Source organism: Ischnura elegans, chromosome 2, assembly GCF_921293095.1.
Source record: "Ischnura elegans chromosome 2, ioIscEleg1.1, whole genome shotgun sequence".
Lineage (NCBI taxonomy): Eukaryota > Metazoa > Arthropoda > Insecta > Odonata > Coenagrionidae > Ischnura > Ischnura elegans.
In genome coordinates, this window is record NC_060247.1 from 87525865 (window position 1) to 87544437 (window position 18573).

General features: G+C 40.8%; 1 protein-coding gene across 2 annotated transcripts; it reads right to left on the reverse strand.

The window, feature by feature from the left end:
* Positions 1–5578: 5578 nt before the first annotated feature.
* On the reverse strand, positions 5579–18318 carry LOC124154115 (inactive pancreatic lipase-related protein 1-like). Of its 2 annotated transcripts, none has more exons than XM_046527647.1 (7): positions 18140–18318; positions 16158–16338; positions 14423–14571; positions 10480–10737; positions 8374–8559; positions 7435–7597; positions 5579–5942 (listed from the first exon to the last, which is right to left on the reverse strand). In XM_046527647.1, the coding sequence occupies exons 1-7, from the start codon at positions 18210–18212 to the stop codon at positions 5873–5875; spliced, it is 1080 nt and encodes a 359-aa protein (XP_046383603.1). In that variant the 5' UTR covers positions 18213–18318; the 3' UTR covers positions 5579–5872. The 2 variants fall into 2 exon arrangements, with proteins under 2 accessions (XP_046383603.1, XP_046383602.1); XM_046527646.1 differs by having other exon boundaries at positions 7435–7600.
* Between the last annotated feature and the right edge of the window lie 255 nt (positions 18319–18573).

Genomic DNA, 18573 nt, shown 5'->3' on the forward strand with positions numbered 1-18573 from the left:
GTTTCGGAACAGGAGGGGGCCTAAGATTTCCAGGATGGAGCAGTAGCGGATACTGAAAACACTCAGGGGGGCCTCAAAAATATCTTGAGTTGCCTTTACTTTTATCGCAATAAAAAATAATCAAGTCACAGGCGTAGTAAAAGAAAATTTTAATTAAAGTGATTATACACATATAAATGACAATGCCATCATATGATATTAAAAAGTCACAATTGTGGTTCTGCAATGTTTAGCAATACGGGCGGACCCGCAAGGGAGGGGCGCGCGCCCCCCGCGCTCCGCATCTGTATCCGCCACTGGGCTGAAGGGCGCACCGGGAAACGTCCCGGCGGCCCAGCACCGGCCTGCTTGCACCGCACTCCGTTCGTCGGATGGAACGTTTAGCCCTGGTCCCCTTGGCGTCCATCGTTAAGGCCAGGGCAATGAGTACACCGCATTTCTCTCCACCACCTCTCATGGCGCAAATGACTTCAGCAGTCGGTCGCCTCCTCCAAATACCATAAAGCATAAAAAATTAAGTTATTACGGTACCAATGCTGATAGAATTAAGAAAAAATGCTGCAATACTCGTAAAGTTTGATGATGAAGTTGAACAACAATAAGCTGGCTGATATCATGTACAGTATTGCAAAATAGAAATATCATCATAAATAGATAATAACGCCCTACGGCCTCTTGAATTATTGAAAATTTCAAATATTTTTAATGGGAAAGTTACGATAAATGTTTGAACATTTAAGACATCAAAAACGTTGGTGGACATGCATATAAAATTATATTCGCTTTCGCTCAGAGACAAGGATAATATTTATTGAACAGCAAGTATTAATTTTATAATCTTACCTGAGCACCACGTTTTTCATTTTTGACATCTGAAATATTCTTCTACAACTTTTTGTAACTTTCTTATCAAACATATTTTAAACTTTCAACACTTTGAAGGGGCCGTCGGCCGTTTGTTTCTTCTTTTCAGTAAAACATTTTTTATAAAAAATGATACTTATCATATTGTAATATTATATTATGCTTAGTTTTGTTGAAGTGGAAAAACGGCTACACGAGAAAAACAGCTTTGGAGAGCCTCGATGCGGGCTCTCCCGCTCAGGAGTCGCCCTCTGCAACGCTTGGCCACGGTTATCTGATTTGTTAATGTTTTGAAGAGACTTCATTACACAGCGCCTCAATTGGATTATGGTGGCCATTTTTGGAACAAATATTATATGCTATATTTTAAATAATTTTTGCGTCTGAATATAAGTCGAGATACTGTTCCGATCACGGTAAAAGCATAAGAACATTACATAGTCATCCAATTCTGAGCTATCCTGAATATTTCAGCACTCTAGCTAACCAGGAAGTGGTCGAAATTTGAGTTACAAGATTTTTCCTGCAAGTAGAAACAAATAAGAAAGCGAGTGTAATAAAACATGGTAAAAATGCCGATATGAACGCAATTTCGGCGAATATTCGAGTGGCGAATTTTTTAGGCTGTGAGCGCGCAGTGTGCATTGGATTTTGGTATGCATGGGTTAGGAGTGGGGAAGTAGCTGGCGTGAGCTCTGCCGTCTCCTAGGGACCGTCAACAGATTAGCTTACCGCACCCTGGACGCGCCGAGAACCGCGCGGGTCACACTGGGACGGAGTGGGAGGGGTTTGCATCCGGAGGGTGAAGGGTTTTTCTCCTGCAGCCCGAGGGTGCCATCGACAACGTCAGTCCCGTCATAATCCAACAGAGTGGGATCGAGATTTAGTAGCGCGGGAACTTAAAAAAAAAAATGCTATAAAAAATTCTCCCACGAACTGATCTGGAATTCCCACGTTCCCCTCCACAACCGGAAGTTATGCTTCGCGTCTGTCCGACGGAGGTGGCTCTGGTCGGCGATTCCCGGATCTGCAATCCACGTAAATTGGAGCGCCGACAAAGGTGAGGCCCTCGGGACCGTCGTTGAAACAATTGGACCCTCGCGGTGGCCCAACACTCGCCCCAGGATGACCAAATTGCGAATCATATCCTCTGCCCTTTACGCCCCACCGGCTGATCGTGTGTGCTCCTTATATTGCTCCGGGTCAGAAGGAACTTAAGTCATTCCAAACTGCAGAACATCTATCGTTAGTTGAGCCATTAATATCGCAAAATCTCAAGTTTATCCAAGCCTCCCCAAACGGCAGGCGATATCCATCAGAGGGTATTGTATTTGGAGGAGGCGACCGACAGCTGAAGTCATTTGCGCCTCGAGGGAAGAGTATGGAAGGGTGGAGAGAAACCCAGCGTCGGCATTAGCCTGCTCTTAACGAAAGGCGCCAAGGGGACCACGGCTTAACGTCCCATCCGACTGACGGTGTTTTGCGCTTTATAAATGCCCTCCACACAACCTTCAAGCAGGAATCGGGCTCTGAAAATTCTCCGCCACCGTCAGGATTGGAACCCAAACCCACCGGGTGGGAGGCCATACCTCCAGCTACCACGCCCACCCGATCCCCCTATCCATGGGATATCTAAATAAGGTTGATAATTCCAAAACACGTCGTTATTACGCGATGAATATTTTGACAATATTACATAGAAATCCTATTTGTAACATTCACGACGAGTTGTAAAAATAATGTTACATAGAAATTCAAGTTGTAATATCCGTAGTATAAAAGAATGTCATTCCTAACAGTATCCATTGGTAGCATATGTTCAGAATAGAATTGAAGAGCACAAAGGCTTTGTTTGTATGTCTGGGGATTACCAATAACCATAATAAGCAAACCCATATCTCCCATACCCCACCTCAGTAGCTTCATTGGCTAAAGCACTCTGCCGGAGATCGAGAGATCCGGGTTCGATTCCCGGTCAAGGCGAATGATTTTTTAGGGGTTAGATGGAAGATGGGACTTTCTGGTCCCAATCTCTCCCAATAAAAATGTATTATCATTATATCTGCTCATTAGATGTTGCGAAGGTATCTAAGATATGTTGTAATAGATACCTCAAAGTCCACTGTTGGACATCTTTGTAACGTTATTTGGCGGGTCCTTTGTATCTTTGGCAGATATCCAAAGTTAATTGGATTAAAATCATAGATAGTGCACGGATGTCATATGTTAACGCCTGCATTGTTGTTTGGATTTTGTTGGGATATTGATTACTGATTGGGGTATATTTTATCTTGGCATAATTTCTCCATAATCTCACAATGCTTCTTTACTCTTCTTAGAACTTTTGCTCACACGACTATATATATTTTCCTCATTGCTCCTCTATTGCATCACATTTTGAAAGATCTCAACCGTGATTTATCATCTGCTATCATCGTCAATGCCTCACAGCATGAAGAAGTATGGTTCAACTGTAATTCCTTATAAAGAGGTTAACAGGTTAAGATGGTGAATAGTGCCCCCAGATATTTTGAAAAATAAAAAAAAAATACACTCAAAGTGCATAAAAATAATGTTTCCTCAAAGTTTCAGGCCTTAACAATAGAAAATAACAACTGAAAATCGAAAAGATTTTTCGCTTTTATGACCATATCTCCAGTTTTTTTTGTAAAAAAGTTTTTTTGTTTTATATGCACATAATATAACGCTGAAATTGACCGAAAGCTAAAATTTAACTTGCTTAATTTCAAAATTTTCAAAATCATATTAAATATTTTAGGAAACACTAGAATCGTCCTAAAATATATATATTGTTCCCCCTGCATCATATTATAATCCTGATTTTATTCATGTTTTAAAAAAGGAAGGAACGCGGTTTAAAACGCGAATAACTGCTCTCTTCACGCGGGACATTCTACTTAACAATTTTTTCCTTGCTTCGTCCATCGTTGATCGCTCGGCTACCCAAATAGTCGAACTCCTTCATCTACTCAAGTTTATCGTTACCTAGTCTCAGGCTGATCTTCGTTTCTTCTCTTCTATTGCAGATCTTTCTTTTAGCATCTTATTGCAGATATTTTCTTTTCTTTACTTTGATTTTCAGCTTATACTCGTAGGTGGCCATTATGTTTTCCATAATTGGCCGAATTTTCTTTAGGTTGTTCTCCGTCTCTGCTTTGACTGATATGTTATTGGCTAATCGCTGCACGGTATTTGTTTTCAGGGTGGAAATTCTACTCCTGGCGCTTTCTCTTCTATTTCATTGGTAGCTCTCTCGAAGTGGACATTTAAAATTATGATATCAGAAAAAATATTCGTGTCTATCCTTTCTTCTTCTTCCTTCTTCGGAACTGGATCCAGATAAAAATATAGCTACTTGATTATTTTTTAGATTTCGGAATTCCCAGAACAAGATTTAAAATTTTTATCTTTTGCCTACAAAATCTGCCTTTATTGTGCGATCGACTGAATGTGTCATGCATAAGATCTAAACGTACGTACAATGCATAGCGTGATCTAAAAAAATGGAATATTGTCACTTTTCTCCAAGTGAAGCCAAGAAATCAAGAAGGAAATCTTGTGAAGGGCATCTTCAGAAGGACATATAGGACATTGCGCCTCATATAATTATTTACAGAAAGCGTGGAATTTGATTTTTTCAGCTTTTCAAATTCCGATGATATTTCCACTAGATAAATTACTTAAATCCCTTGCGACAGCCTAAAATTTCATTGTCCTCGCTTTCGAATTTTGCGTACTTTCCTACTTGAAATACACGGAAGTCGAACGTGAATGGAGGGCCTAGACTGACTTCAGCCTGCCCTCAGCTGCTTCCGCGTGTCATACATAGTGGCCAGCGATTGATTGTTTGAGTTCAGTGATTAAGGTAGTTATAATGGAATCGGCTGAAGTCAAGTGATGTACCCGGGATACCTATAACTTACGAAAAATAGTCGCAAAAAAATGAAAAAAAAAATCAATTAGGAATGAAATACGAGTGCAATTTTACACCTCAGCTCAATTAAAACGTCAAAAACGAATTTTTAAAGGTATATTCAGTAGCCAACTTGACTAGTTTCAATACTGCTGCGAAACTTTGCACAATGACATTTTAAAGACTCTACTTGACTAAATATTCACTATCTACGTGGTAAATCCTAAAAAATATGTTTACTTATAAACAAAAGTTATGTAAGAGGCATGTAAAAGCCGTGAAACTGAATACATTAGCGTAATTTAAGCGAAGTCGGTGCAATGGTTTTCGTTTTGCGATGCTGGTACAAGAGATTCCTACGGCAACCTTGCCAATTAAAGGCAGTTTATCGCAAATATCTTTCTTATTTCATCACGAACATATACTTTCCAGTAAATATTTAGATTTTTCACAAAATTGATCATCTGACGAATGCCGTTTAAATAACTTCTTGTTACCAACATTTTCCCTAGCTCGAAAAAACCAAATTTCTCCGCAAGAGCCCATGTTAAATTACATTAATTTTACCGTCAAATAACTCAAAAATGACGCATGGGAATAACTTTTTCTTTGGATCAGTGGAAGTGCGTTTTCCAAAGAAAATGTGACCAAAGTTTTATCAAAATCTTGTTTTCTTTACCGAGGCGCTCTAACTGTCTTGAGGCTCAGGATCGATTTTTTTCCGTCACTCTTGGCATGGAAATACATGCAAAAAATTATCAAAATAAAATGCACGAAGGGCTGATTTAATTTGATTTTATTTTATGAAATTGATTTTATCTTTATTTCATTCAAGAGATACATTTTTATTGGCACATGCGTATTAATTGCAACGTTGTATTCCAGTCGCATTTCTCTGCTTCAAGGTAACATGTGTATTACTAGTGGACAAGCTTGATATGACTGATGTTGTTACGGTTAAGGAATTAGGCAGATTGATTGACAAATGCAGATTTTCCGTAACCTCCTTATTCTAGTTTTTTGTTACCAAGCCTGCGTGTTTACTGGTTTGAAGCCACTCAGAATCCGTTTCAACTAGTGGAAGAGCTGCCCAAGGGCGTACGGAGAAGATGCGGCTGTGTCCAGGTAGTAGTTCCCAGTAATCCTGCGAAAGTAAGGTTGAGTTTTATTCGCCAATTTTTATTTTCGCCACACATTTTAGTAGAGCACATTTTGGTTTGAAGCTCGGTAAAACAACCTAAAATATTGAAAAAAAACACTTGCAAATTCCCACGATAAGAAGCTTTTATTCCGATTTACAAAACGGATTAAGGGCTCAAGGGTAGCCTTTCACGGATACAACACACGGGCCCGGGAACCAAGTCAGAGACGCCCGATCACTCGGGGAGGGGCTGGAGAGGAAGGAAAAAGGAAAGAGGCGCCGCCGCGATAGGAGCCCGTCGACGCCTCTGGGAAGGGATAGGAGCGGAAGGGATGGGACGGGGAAAAACGCCTCAACGCTATAGAAGCAAAGAGGGCCCAACTAAATAGCGAAACCAGGCGAAGCCATTAATGTTCTATCGATTTTGGAGGATCATTCTATGAGGAAGAAGAATCCAACGATCAAATCGTTAGACTTTTTCCGATCCACAGTCCGGCCGCCGAGAGTTGTCCGACGACAGGCACTACAAAGAGAGAGGTCCGACGACAGGTTGTAGGGTTTAGTTCGGGGTAGGGAATGAGGTTGCCAGGTAAGAAAGGGAAACGCCCACATCACATGCAAACAAAAGGCTTCCCAGAAGAAAGGATCCAGAAAGGACGACGAGCTTGAAGGACCCAATGGAAGAATCTTATGTTTTGTTGATTCGAGGAAAGGGCTTGTTTTAGGGGCTCAGGCTTTTTTCAGTGCTCCACATGCATGTGACAACATTGTATAACTAGGCGAGTGTGTGAGGTGCGTTTGGGGGACAGCAATGCATGGAATGTTTGGGGGACTGAAAACCATGCTGGCGCAGGGTACTCCGCCCCTCTTTTTGAACTGTCATCGGACAACTCTCGCCGGCTGGACTGTAAGTTTCGATGGTACTACATCATCTTTAAGTCACAACATGGTTCAAAATGGTGTTTGGTGCATTCAATTTATTAATTTTTGTTAAATGTAGTGGAGGAAAGAGAAGGGAAGAGAGGAGGGGGAGGAGATTGAAAAATCTGAAGAAGAAAGCAAACGTAATAGAGAGGAGGGTAAGAGAGGGAAAGATGGTGCCTGAAAAACGGAGGAAGTTTGTATTTCAGTATCGAAAAATTCTATTCTATCACCCTTGGTTCTTCTGGTAAAATACGGGGATTTTACTGCAGAAATGGAATGAAAAACGCGTTTATATGTCGTAGTTTGCCCATCTCCTCATTCAGTGAACGTCAACGATTTGACCTGACGTTGAACCCGGGGCCATTCGATGCTTTTACCGGGAGAAGTGGAGTAGTTTTATATTGGAATCGTGGATGACAAGGACTAACTATATCCCCTTTTTCTCCCTGAACCGTAGAGTTCCCCCAAAATTAAAAATTGGCTGCGAACTATGCAATACGTAAAATTAACTATATTGATCCTTTTTTTGGGACCCCCACGCGGCCAACCCGCATATTTCACTGTTTCTTACCATGCCGGAGCGTGCTCTCCCATAGGAGCCCACAGATTAATGTTGCAGTTTCTGTTATGCTTGAAGTCGTCGTAGCTTCTGCATGGTATGGACGTGAAGTAAGTAGAGGATATGGACTCCTTGTAGAGGTCCCAGACGCGGCTGTGGGAACATCTATCCTTATCTACTGCGGATTGAATGAACAAAGAAATATTATTTACATGCACTTGCACAAGGCACAATTCGTGATATGGCACAAAAGGAGAGAACATTGAAAACTAAAAAGAAAGAGGCAATATAGGAAAAAAAACGAAGAAAAACCTAATGAAAACGCAGTTGCCGAATTTGTATTACTCCGAGAATCATGGATTATTTTTGTGCATGAAAAGTATTTTGATAATTGTGCGGTATTCTAAAAGCCATCGCTACCAGCCTTCAACAGATTATTATTGTATTCATTAATATGTAGAAGAAATTTTGTTGTTAGCGTGAGACAATTACGCTTTTTCTAATGTACAAAAAAAGTCTAAAGTGAACCTGAAGAATTAGTTTCTCAGATTTTATGAGAGCTGCGGGTTAGTCAGCAGGAAACCTTAACAGAGTCAACGTGGAGTACAAAATTGCGAAATGTTCAAAAAGGCAATAAGATAAATACTTAAATATTTTCCCTGAACAGGATTCGAACTGAGATTATCCGAACTAAAATCTCAGATTCCGTTCACCTTTACCCTAGTAACACAGTTTGTTGGCCAAAAGTGTCCCGCTTTCCCAACGATGCCTACCAAAAAACGAATTTGCGCCAACAGACTGTGTTACTAGGGTAGCCAGCAAGGAATCTTTTCCTACTTTGCTTTGGCCCACAAGAGTAACCGATAGATGGCACTGGGGCAGCTCACTAACGGAAGAATTGGACAAGAACGTGATGTTTTTCACCACTTGCATGAGCCTGGCCTGCCTTACCTATTACAGTGCACCCTGGTTGTGGACTTACACCGCCGTTTGGGAAGAAGTCCACGGAGCCGATGGACTCCTTCATGCCGAGTGTGCCTCCACACGTGTGGATCACGTCGACAAACTCCGCGTCCTCGCGGTCCAGCCGGACATCCTTTTCGTCCGGGTCGTAGCAGTATCCAGCGGGGTCGAGACCTGTTGAGAGACAATGTATTTTTTATTTTTAAAGTAATCTGCCGTTTAAGGTTGGTCTCGATGAAGTACTTGAAAAGTATTCTGTCGACTTCCCCTTCGCTCATGTTCTTCCCTCTTCAGTTCACAGCTACTACACAGGCCTACTTCCTTTCATTCCAACAAAAATCCTAATTTCCTCCTCCCTCTCCCTCGTTTACCTAACATTCCACCCTCTAACACTGTTGTCAACATCCCCTCCCCACGAAGTACTCCCTCCATCCATACCTTCTGTCTCTTTCAAATCTCATTTGAAAGCTTCCTCTCCTCATCCACCATGTCCAGAACTTTGCCGTTTCTCCTCCTCTCTGCCCTTTTCATCATCTCCATTTTTTTCGCCATACCCACAATTCGAATGCCTCCATTCTTCTCTTCTCCTCTTTCCTAAGTGCCCACGTTTCCGCATCGCAAAGCGCTACACCCCAGATCAGACTCTTCACTAATCCTTTCTTTAAACTCTTACATGGCGACCCTCTCATAATTTCCTTCATGTTCACGAACGCCTCTTTCGCTAAAGCGTTTCTCTTCCTGATGTTCTTACTGCTGTATCCAAATCCACAAAAAATCGCATTTCTAACAGGATAAGGTTAGCAGCGCATAGTGTAATGATGTGACCATCATACGCTGTTACTTTGGCATTTAAACCTGCGACCAATAGGATGTTGGATCATCTGTCGCGGAAGACGTCTCGTTGTCTCTATCCCAATATGGGATCACCGTGGGAATATGGGAACAACAACATTACATTTTGATTTGTTAGTATGCGTGACGTTTTTTGGACTGTGTGGTGTGCATGTGGGAGTCCAATTGCATGCTGCATGCTGGTGATTGTTCACCCCCTGCCAAACACCCTAGAGGTGGCTCGCAGGGTATTATGTAGACGTAGAAATGGGATTGGTAGAAATCAAAGTGATTTTAATGTACCTTATATGTCATTATTTTTCATACTTGCCATGAAAATACGCATTTAAGTTGAGGTTTGAAGCTCAGTAACACAACCCAAAAATTATCTGTTCTATTTTGCTTAAAGCGTAAAAAAAAATCGACGCTCGAAACACTATTTTTGACAAGGATGATATTACCACAAGTAAATAATGTATGACATAGATTTTTCACATTCTAATTGTTTCACTATTTAATGTTTTGATTCAGTCGTTAAAGAAAAAATGTGTTTGAAATTATTTTATCCCAATCAACCGAAGTATATCTTCCTAATACCATATCACCATTATTTGACGTCAGTTTATACACGGCAAGTATATACAGAAAAACAAGAAATCTACCTCTTCTGTCATACCACCAAAGATTGAATATTAGTCTTGACAAGTCCACCATTCACATTTGTTAATTAACTTTCGTAACGGGATTTCCCGGTTCATATTAGCTATGCAGGGAACGCATACTTTCCGCTATAGCCGTCTTTATCGGTGCCATTTCAATCTGTGAATTAAATTTTATCATCTTGAAATTTTCCGTTTATTTTGAGTAGACCCTGGAAAAAAATCCTCATCCAGGGCCGGAACTAGGAGTTTTGTGAGGGGGAAAATATCAGTTTCCCATCTCCCTCCCTTGATTCCCCCTCGCTTCCTCCCTCCGCTCCCCCCACCGCTGTAACATAATTCATCTGTATGCTATTTTTTTGAGATGCGGAAGTTGAAATTACTCACCATATATTTGCCAATAAGATGTTTCTCAAAATACCATTTCTTAATAATTCATAAATGAATAATTATGGTTAAATATTTTAAGTAGAATAATTAAATTACTTTTAAAAATATACTTTTCAAATTTTGGAGTCCCCTGAAATCTGCCGCCGAAGCAACTGCCCCCTCTCCCCCGCCCCAGTTCCGGGCCTGACCGTATCCACATCACAATATTACTCACCAGTGACGCGGCCAACGTTATTGGTTTCATTCTTGAATTCCTTGGCGGCAATGCCCATGACGTGTGCTCCGAGGCTGTGACCGACCAGATGGACTCTGCCCAGGTCTCTGTATCCCGCCTCGTTCAGGAATATCAGGAATTGAGCCACTACGCCACCCACGAAGATCGTCTGCTTCTTCACCACCCAGTATATCGGGTTTTTTGAGATCTTAGACCAGTCCACCGTTATCACGTTGAATGGATTATTGTGTACGTACACTGCAGATGATAAAGCAGAATTTAAAAAAGATGAATTTTCATTGGGAAGCCCTTTAAATTCGTAAATTTATTGGTATCTATCAGTTGCACCTCTTGGTATCCGTGTAAGTATCATCCTGTATTATTCGCAGTGAGATAGGTATTAAGAGAGTGCTACCAGCAACTTAGACCATTTGTACCATTGGGTAAGGCAGATGAATTGAAAAAGTTTAGAAAGATGTTTTTTGCCTTTATTTGCTCATTTAAATGGATTTGATTGAAATATTCATTCGTCTCCTTGTTCGTGAGTGCTCAACTTACTAGATATAAAATTTATTATCAAAATATAAAAAAATAAAACAAATTCTATTGCAGTTATCAGATAGGCAGATTCATCATACACAACACTTGATAACGGATCTCGTTTTTTCAATCTCGGTTGCACACCTGCACTCAAAGCGTCCACAGTGATCCAATGACAGAAGATAGTGGGCGGAGAACCATGGTGACTGCACGTGTCGCCGAGCCAATCGCTGTCTCTCGTTTAGAACCCGCATCTACTCTTTTCCATTCAATGTTGTCACTTGTGCGTGAATAGTCAGGAATAATTGAAAATAAACACTCCCTCGTTATCACGTTAAAGCAAGCGTCTTCAATCCGTGGCCTGCCGGCTAATTTCTTGCGGCTCCTAGAGGCTAAAGAAAATATTGCATCGCGAACCAAATATCGACACACTCGTCAAAAATAAGCTGTGTTAAAAATCTCATTGATTGAATGATTGAGCTTTTTAACCAATAATGATTAGGCATTGCATTTTGAAATTATATGTTTTTTTTTAAATTTTAATGATGTGGTAGTAAGGTGACGTGGGGCATTGTGGCCGGACGATTTGAAATCGATTTTTGGTCCTTACATTAAAAAATGTTGAATATTCCTGCTTTAAAGGGTGTATTGAGCCCTTTATTTACTTCGACTTTTTTCATCTCTGACCGCATAAGTTTACGTTTTTCACCTGACAACATTGCCCCTAACCCTTTTTGAACTCATTTACCTATCGTGGGTCAACTTTTTCCGGCTCCACTGTAAAAGCCAGAAATGATGTTTTATTATTAAGTGTTCGTTAACTTTTCTGTTATTGAGCGTTTGAAGGAATTTTTTGAGGTACGATGATCGTCGACACACTATTTTCACAGTTCATTAATGCGGAAACAGGTTTATTTTTCATATTTGTCCATTTTATATAGTTTCTCCTCTGAAGATGAAAGTAAAGGTAGAGGAATAACGCTTGGGTGCGGGGATAATCTGCGAAGAAGCCTCTGCAAAAGAGACTTGCATCCCTCACCCCAAGAATCCCGCCTTAAGGTTCTCCTTGTCTAACTTCACTCCATATCAATAAATTTCTGTAATCGCACGTTATTTAGCTTACCAGAGTCCAGAGTGATACCGTAAATCGAACCTAATCGTTTCATTTAATTGTTTCTTTTTTAAACACTTCGGACAATGGCATCGCACAATAAGTGACAGTTCTACCCAGGGTCGGCTCATGGAAAAATACTTACCCAAGAAAAGTGCTGTTGTGTCGCCCCCCGTCCGGGGGATTTGGTGTAGAATATTAGAATATACCACGATTTAACGATTTCTGGGTCCTGGGGCCGTATTCTGTAACTCCAAACCGATCGGTGCGGCACCGATTCGTCGGGTGCGACGTCACACCGACTCCCGGTAAGAAGTCGTGCGATTCTGTACGAACCCGGTCGGTGCGGCACCGACGAGAGGACGGGAGATCGTCGGTAGCCGTACCGACAGCAAAGAGGTGTCGGTACGGCCACCGACTAGTGGGTTTCATGAATTCCCCGGTGCGCATTGTACGTTTTATTTTGTTTTTACCTCATCACCGAGTAAATAATGAGGTTTTCTCCAATGTTATCTTTTTCTGCCCCTTCGAATACGCCTCTATAATTCACTGTGTCATCATCTATATTAATTACCTTGACAGAAATATAAGATAATGGTTAATAAAAATGAGGTTTGCTAACATATAATGACTCTCTCATTTATGTTACCGCACTTTCACTCGCTTGTAATAGGCTTTATTTCTCTCTATCGTCATTTACTTGCTCCTTTGACATAAAAAAGATATTTTTGATTAAATATGAGTTTTGCCGCAATGTTATCACTTTATATCACTCTGAATAGGCGACTGTTATTTCACTCAATCATCAATTTGGCGTTTCTCTCGGCATAGAAATAAGATCTTTTTATTTAAGTACCTATGAAGTTTGCCACAACGGTATCAGTTTCTTTCATTTGTAACGGGCAACTATATTTCATTTCATCGTCAGCCATTGATTCCCTTGACGATAAAAGAAGATATTTGTTAATAAGTATGAGGTTTACCGCAATATTATCATTTTCTCTCACTTGGAATGCGCAACTTATACATATGTATTTCACCCAATCACAATTTATTTACTTCCTCGTCATTACACTTCTTTTAATTGCACCCAGCTCCATATTTTTATAACAATTTCCTAACTTGTTCCTCTAATATTACATTTGCATTTGAATCCTACGTTCACGTTCCATGGTATGCTATTTTCGTCTGCTACGGTGCCGATGGCATAACCTTCCGTTGATAACATTTAGACGGAACTTACTTAATGACAACTATATTACCAAATCATGAATAAATAGCATTATACGGAACCAATATTTAAAAAAAGAAACTACGATCTCAAGGATAGTTTCAATAATTCATTCCAGCAACAACAATCTCCATCACATACAAACTTTATTGTGATGTTGTAATATTGTTTCCTTCGATTCTGTAGGTACAGCAATACTACCACACATTATATAAGCATTGTTAACAACTTATCCAATATCGTTTATCTTAATCTAGCAATAAGTCGTAATTTCCGCAAATAAAAAGATTGAGAATGACGACAACAAACTGTGCCAATGAGTCTTCACTTGTTTTTACCCTTCTTTCATTGGTGGAGACACGTGAAACTTCGGATATATTCGGATTTTCCCTGTTTGGGAAGGAAGGGGAACCGTACCGACTGGTTTGAAACCGACGACCTTACAGAATCGCTGAAAGTGTCGTCGTCGGTGCGGAATCCGTTGTCGGTACGGTTTGATGTCCAGTCGGTGGGCTTGAAAGGGAAACCGACCGGTGCGGCACCGACGAAATACAGAATACGGCCCCTGGTTCCACATCGTCGACTCTAGTACTATCGTAACTCGAGTTCATTTCAAATATCTTTGCGGCTGAGAGGAAGGCCCAAGTTTTTTTGGGGGTGAGGGGACGTGACTTCCTGAGAAATAATCTAAATGCGATAGGTGAGGTATTGCCTCTAGGAAATTCAGTCGCTTTTAGATCTCCGTAATGTACGCTTCGCGATTAAGTTAGCTGTGTTGCCAAGTGGGAAGAGGGTTTTTGAAACAGTCTTTCGTTTCCATTCTCTGACCGTAGCCTACGTGTAGGCTACGCTCTGACGAAGTCTTTTGAGGAAACATGGCAACGCCCGACTCTCCCTCTCCTCATCCAACCAATATAGTGCCAAAGGTCCCGCCTCCTGCCGCGACACCGCTCGAAACATTCCGAGCTGCACGACTGGGCCAGTCGCAAAGATATTTGAAAAGGATCGTAATAGGGTCAAGCAAATTACCCGTAGCTACGGTTCAAAGGAATGGAACTTACTGTTCTTGATGCCCGTAACCCCTTCAGCCTTTGCCGAGGACAAAAAACCGTGGGTGACGAAGACGGTGGTTTCATGTACATCGAAGTGAGACCTCCTCAGTTGCTCCTTGTCTCCTAGCTTCAGTGGCTGCCCGACATCCGGATTTAAGCTGGTTGAATATATCAGATACGTGTATTAGTAATATGAGTATGGGTTCATTGATAGTTTTATTTATTTTACTAAGGATATAACTTTTGATCCCTGAGGTTACGAGCGAAAGAAAAGCTTTCCAATCACCCTCTGTATTTAACTCTATTATTGATTCTTGAAACACGGAGAAAGCACCATTTCAGACGATTACTGAGCCCATATAAATCAGCTCTTTTAAAAATGAAAACTTTCCGTTCTTGATAAAAATTTGTAGCGATATTTGAAGAATGCATTTTTTGGCATATTATAACTCATGCATGCATCACTTACTACGCTACCGTTTCCTTTTCTATTGTTAACTAATAGTTTTATTTGCGTGGTATCTGTTTGCGTCCTTAGCACTCTCCTAGTTCCTGGTCTGACCGAGTGTCGTTGTCCTGGGCGCTTGACCTGTGCCCGGAAAGCGATATACGCCCACGTTTCTGAAGGCCGTTTTACACGGTACACGGAATTGCGCAATCTGACGTACGTGCGAAGGAGCAATCAAAATTGCGTCGTATAAGCGGCGAATTGCTAGAACACATGCGAGAATGCGTGGATGCGAGACGGCAAAATAGCCCCTGTTTTAATTTCGTTCATGCATTCGCGCAATTCCACGACATTTTAGAAATTAATGCAGCTCTAACCTGCGCAATTCCGTACCCCGTGTAAAACGGCCTTAATTAAGGCTAGAATGAGTGCAGCATGCCTAGTGTGGAATCATCCCGTGGCAAACGCGCTGGTGGTGGTTTGCACGGTACTTCGTAGATGTATATAGTTTTATAGTGCTCCCTTGGACCGAGGTATGCCAGAAGCAAGCACCGCTCGAGCGCGGCCCTTTCCCGGACATTTCGTCGAGCTACGAGAGATAATTCGGGTCCTTGGGAAACGGCCGTCACAGCGTAAAGTTGCCCCTACCGATATGACCTATCGCAGTACATTTTAATTGATCATTTCCAATAATCAGTGGTAAATGAATACACTCATCTTACTTCTCACGGTGTAGCGATTTTAAGACCTTCCAATTCGATTTATTTTCTGAATATCGTACTCAAATCCTTTATGTATTTTTCTATGGTTCTTTTTAAATGAAATGGCAGCTAATAAAATAATATTTTCTGGTAATCAACGTATAAAAGTGAAATAAAAAGTGATTATTATTTCATATTGTTAAATATATCGAGAACACATCTATCGGTACTCGTATAAAATCATTTTTTTACTTCTAATGCAACATATCTCATATTCTTTATGGAAATAATCTCCTATGCCAGAAATAACAATCAATGATGTTCTAGACATCTTCAGCTGGAAATATAAAAAAAACTGTCGTTATTATATGAGTAACTTATTAATATGTATGTTCGTACTAATAACTTTTATATTAAAATAAAGAGTGTATTTCGCACAGTAATTGTTGTATGTTGTATTTAATAACAAAAATAAGAAGACCGTTCACTTATCAGACCCTTTGCCCCCCCAAAAAAATCCTGTATCCGGCCATGATATTCTTAATTTTTACTGTAAATAACCTGTCGTTAGAAAATAGATCTCCCGGGAGCTGACCTGGTGAAGAGCGTGAAGTACACATCGTCCTTCGTGGCTTCCACGTAATATTCATGGCCGTACATTATCGCGGGTTGGAGTTTTCCTTCATCGTCCGGGAAATAAATGATCTGTGGCAGAGTGAGACTGCAGGAAGGGGGATCGCCATCCACTTGAGGCGGCTGCCGCTTTCGGAGGGCACCTGCAAATGAAAATAGAATATGAATTACATCCGACAATTTTCCGTCTACCTAGATTACCTGGAGCAATTGAGGGAGTGAGAAGCCAACAGATATATAAGAGAATTTTTTTCTGAACAGAGTTAGATATTGACTATTGACTCGTTCAGATTACGATTGTTCCAGCAATCGTTGGAACTGTCGTGCCGAAGATAGTTAAAACCTGTACTACCCTCTAGTGCTGACATCTAAAGTGAACGAGAAATTGACGGTTAGCAAAGCTGTTGAGGTATGCAGGGTCAAGATATTACTTTGTTCAACGTGTATTTAACGAATAATTTTTCTTCCGACTATATTCTTCCTTTCTTGGACACATCCATGAAAAAAATAGAGCGAAGGGACCTTTACGAACTTTTCGTCTTTCTCTTGTCGCTTCCTCTTCCGGTCTCCCAGCGCCTTAACATCGTAAAGTCCCTACGTTCGAAACTACAGTAACTAATTTCAGGACATGCATTCACACTGCTAGTTCGGCCAACTATCGTTAGGACGATAGCTCGGAAAATCGTAATCAGAACGAGGAATATAGAAAGTAGGTACAGAAAACAAACGAGATCAAACAGATATTTATTAGTGCATTTGATTTTCCACGCGATGTCAGCGCAGAATAGAGACTCACTCGCATGCCTTGCCCACCAAGTTTTAGTGTATTTATTCAATGAATTTCTGTACCTTACTCTGTTTAGAAAGAAGTCACTTGTACACCTTGGCTTCTTTCGCTCTCAATGATGGAAATTTGAAGGACACGAAACAATTACTCATTGCTTCAACCATAGATGCTCCCAGAGAGTGCGTTATCGCTTTGACGTGGAGACAGCTGAGGCCTGTTTACCGGTCTGCATATTTTCGTCTGCAATATTGATCTGCCGCATTTTCTCTGTTTCTCGGTTGTGTGCATGTAACATATATCGTCGCTTTTGCTTCAAACAGAGGCTGTCAAAAAATTCTGAAGGCATGTTTGGGTTATCTTTGGCTTTATTGCCCTTAAGGGCCTGAAATAAGAAGGCAAATAACTTTATTGATAAGTTATGAAATGATAATTCTTAGGTTCGAATGGATATGCATCTGTCACATCAGGATATTATCGAAAAAATCACACTATACAGAAATTCCGGTAAAGAAATGTGACACCAGGTTATTAAGGTTAAGGAATTGTTACATGCCTTATTTAAATATCTGAAGTCAATTTTTGGTTTTAAAAGTGAGAGTATAAAGCCCCTCTCATACAAAGAAAATAAATTATTAAATAAGCTAGTATTAATCCAGTGTCTTCTGAAAACGTTTCTGTGCAGTCAGCCTGGCTGTGAAACAGACAGGTTGGCACTTCTAGTCCTGCTTCATAAATGTTCGACGCACATATCAAGATATAGCTACAAAGATGAATAATCTACAAGCGAAAGTAGCACGGTGTCCGCCATTTGCGAGTATGGATTTAATTAGACGACTCACAGAAATTCACGTTGAAGGGACAAATGTACTGGCGAAGGACGGCTGATACTATCCAAGGCAGATCAAAGAAATCTTGAAAATCATTAATATTGAAAACTTTAATAGGGACACTGGCCATCCAATCAGCAACTTGTGGAAGAGAGGACTTGCGAATCGACTCTTAGCGGGAGAACGGCCAGCATTACGTAAGCCGATGAAATAACCAGACTTCTCTGTACCTAACTAAAGACGAAAACAGGATCGCTTCCGAAACTGTTGACGCCATACGTGAATAGAATCCTGCACTCACCGTTTCATAGTTGTCAACCAAAATATTACCTGCCACTCCTGCTCCATCGGCGGCGATGCAGGCAGCCACCAGCGTGACCCAAAGAGTAATTTTTCCTGCCATCCTCTACGTTGAATGAATCCCAGCTTTGTCTAAGGTTGCGGCTAGCTGTCTGCGATCACAAATGTGGCCTTTCGACTGTTAGGTGAGAAAAACTGATGATGTCCGTGCGAATATTTGCGACCCTTTTATACCTGGAGGATTGCTGCTACTTCTTTTGATAAAATATATTTCTCCGAATTCTTCAGAATTCTCAGTAATTCTTCTGGCGGTCTTAATCAGCGAACCTAAACCGTTATCATTTTTCTGTTCTTCCATTACCGGGAATCGATCGATTGTATATCTTTACGAGGAAGCATTATCCATGCTCTATTGGCCTTCTATCGCGATCTTGCGCGATTGGCCTTCTATCGCGATCTTGATA

Bases quoted from the DNA above. Each gene is read 5' to 3' on its own strand.
- LOC124154115 (XM_046527646.1), bottom strand. From the start codon at position 18,212: ATGGCAGGAAAAATTACTCTTTGGGTCACGCTGGTGGCTGCCTGCATC. The intron at 14,572-16,157 runs GTCAGCTCCCGG...ATATTCAACCAG, and splicing joins TACTTCACGCTCTTCACCAG to CTTAAATCCGGATGTCGGGC. The intron at 10,738-14,422 runs GTAAGTTCCATT...TATCATCTGCAG, and splicing joins GGTTACGGGCATCAAGAACA to TGTACGTACACAATAATCCA.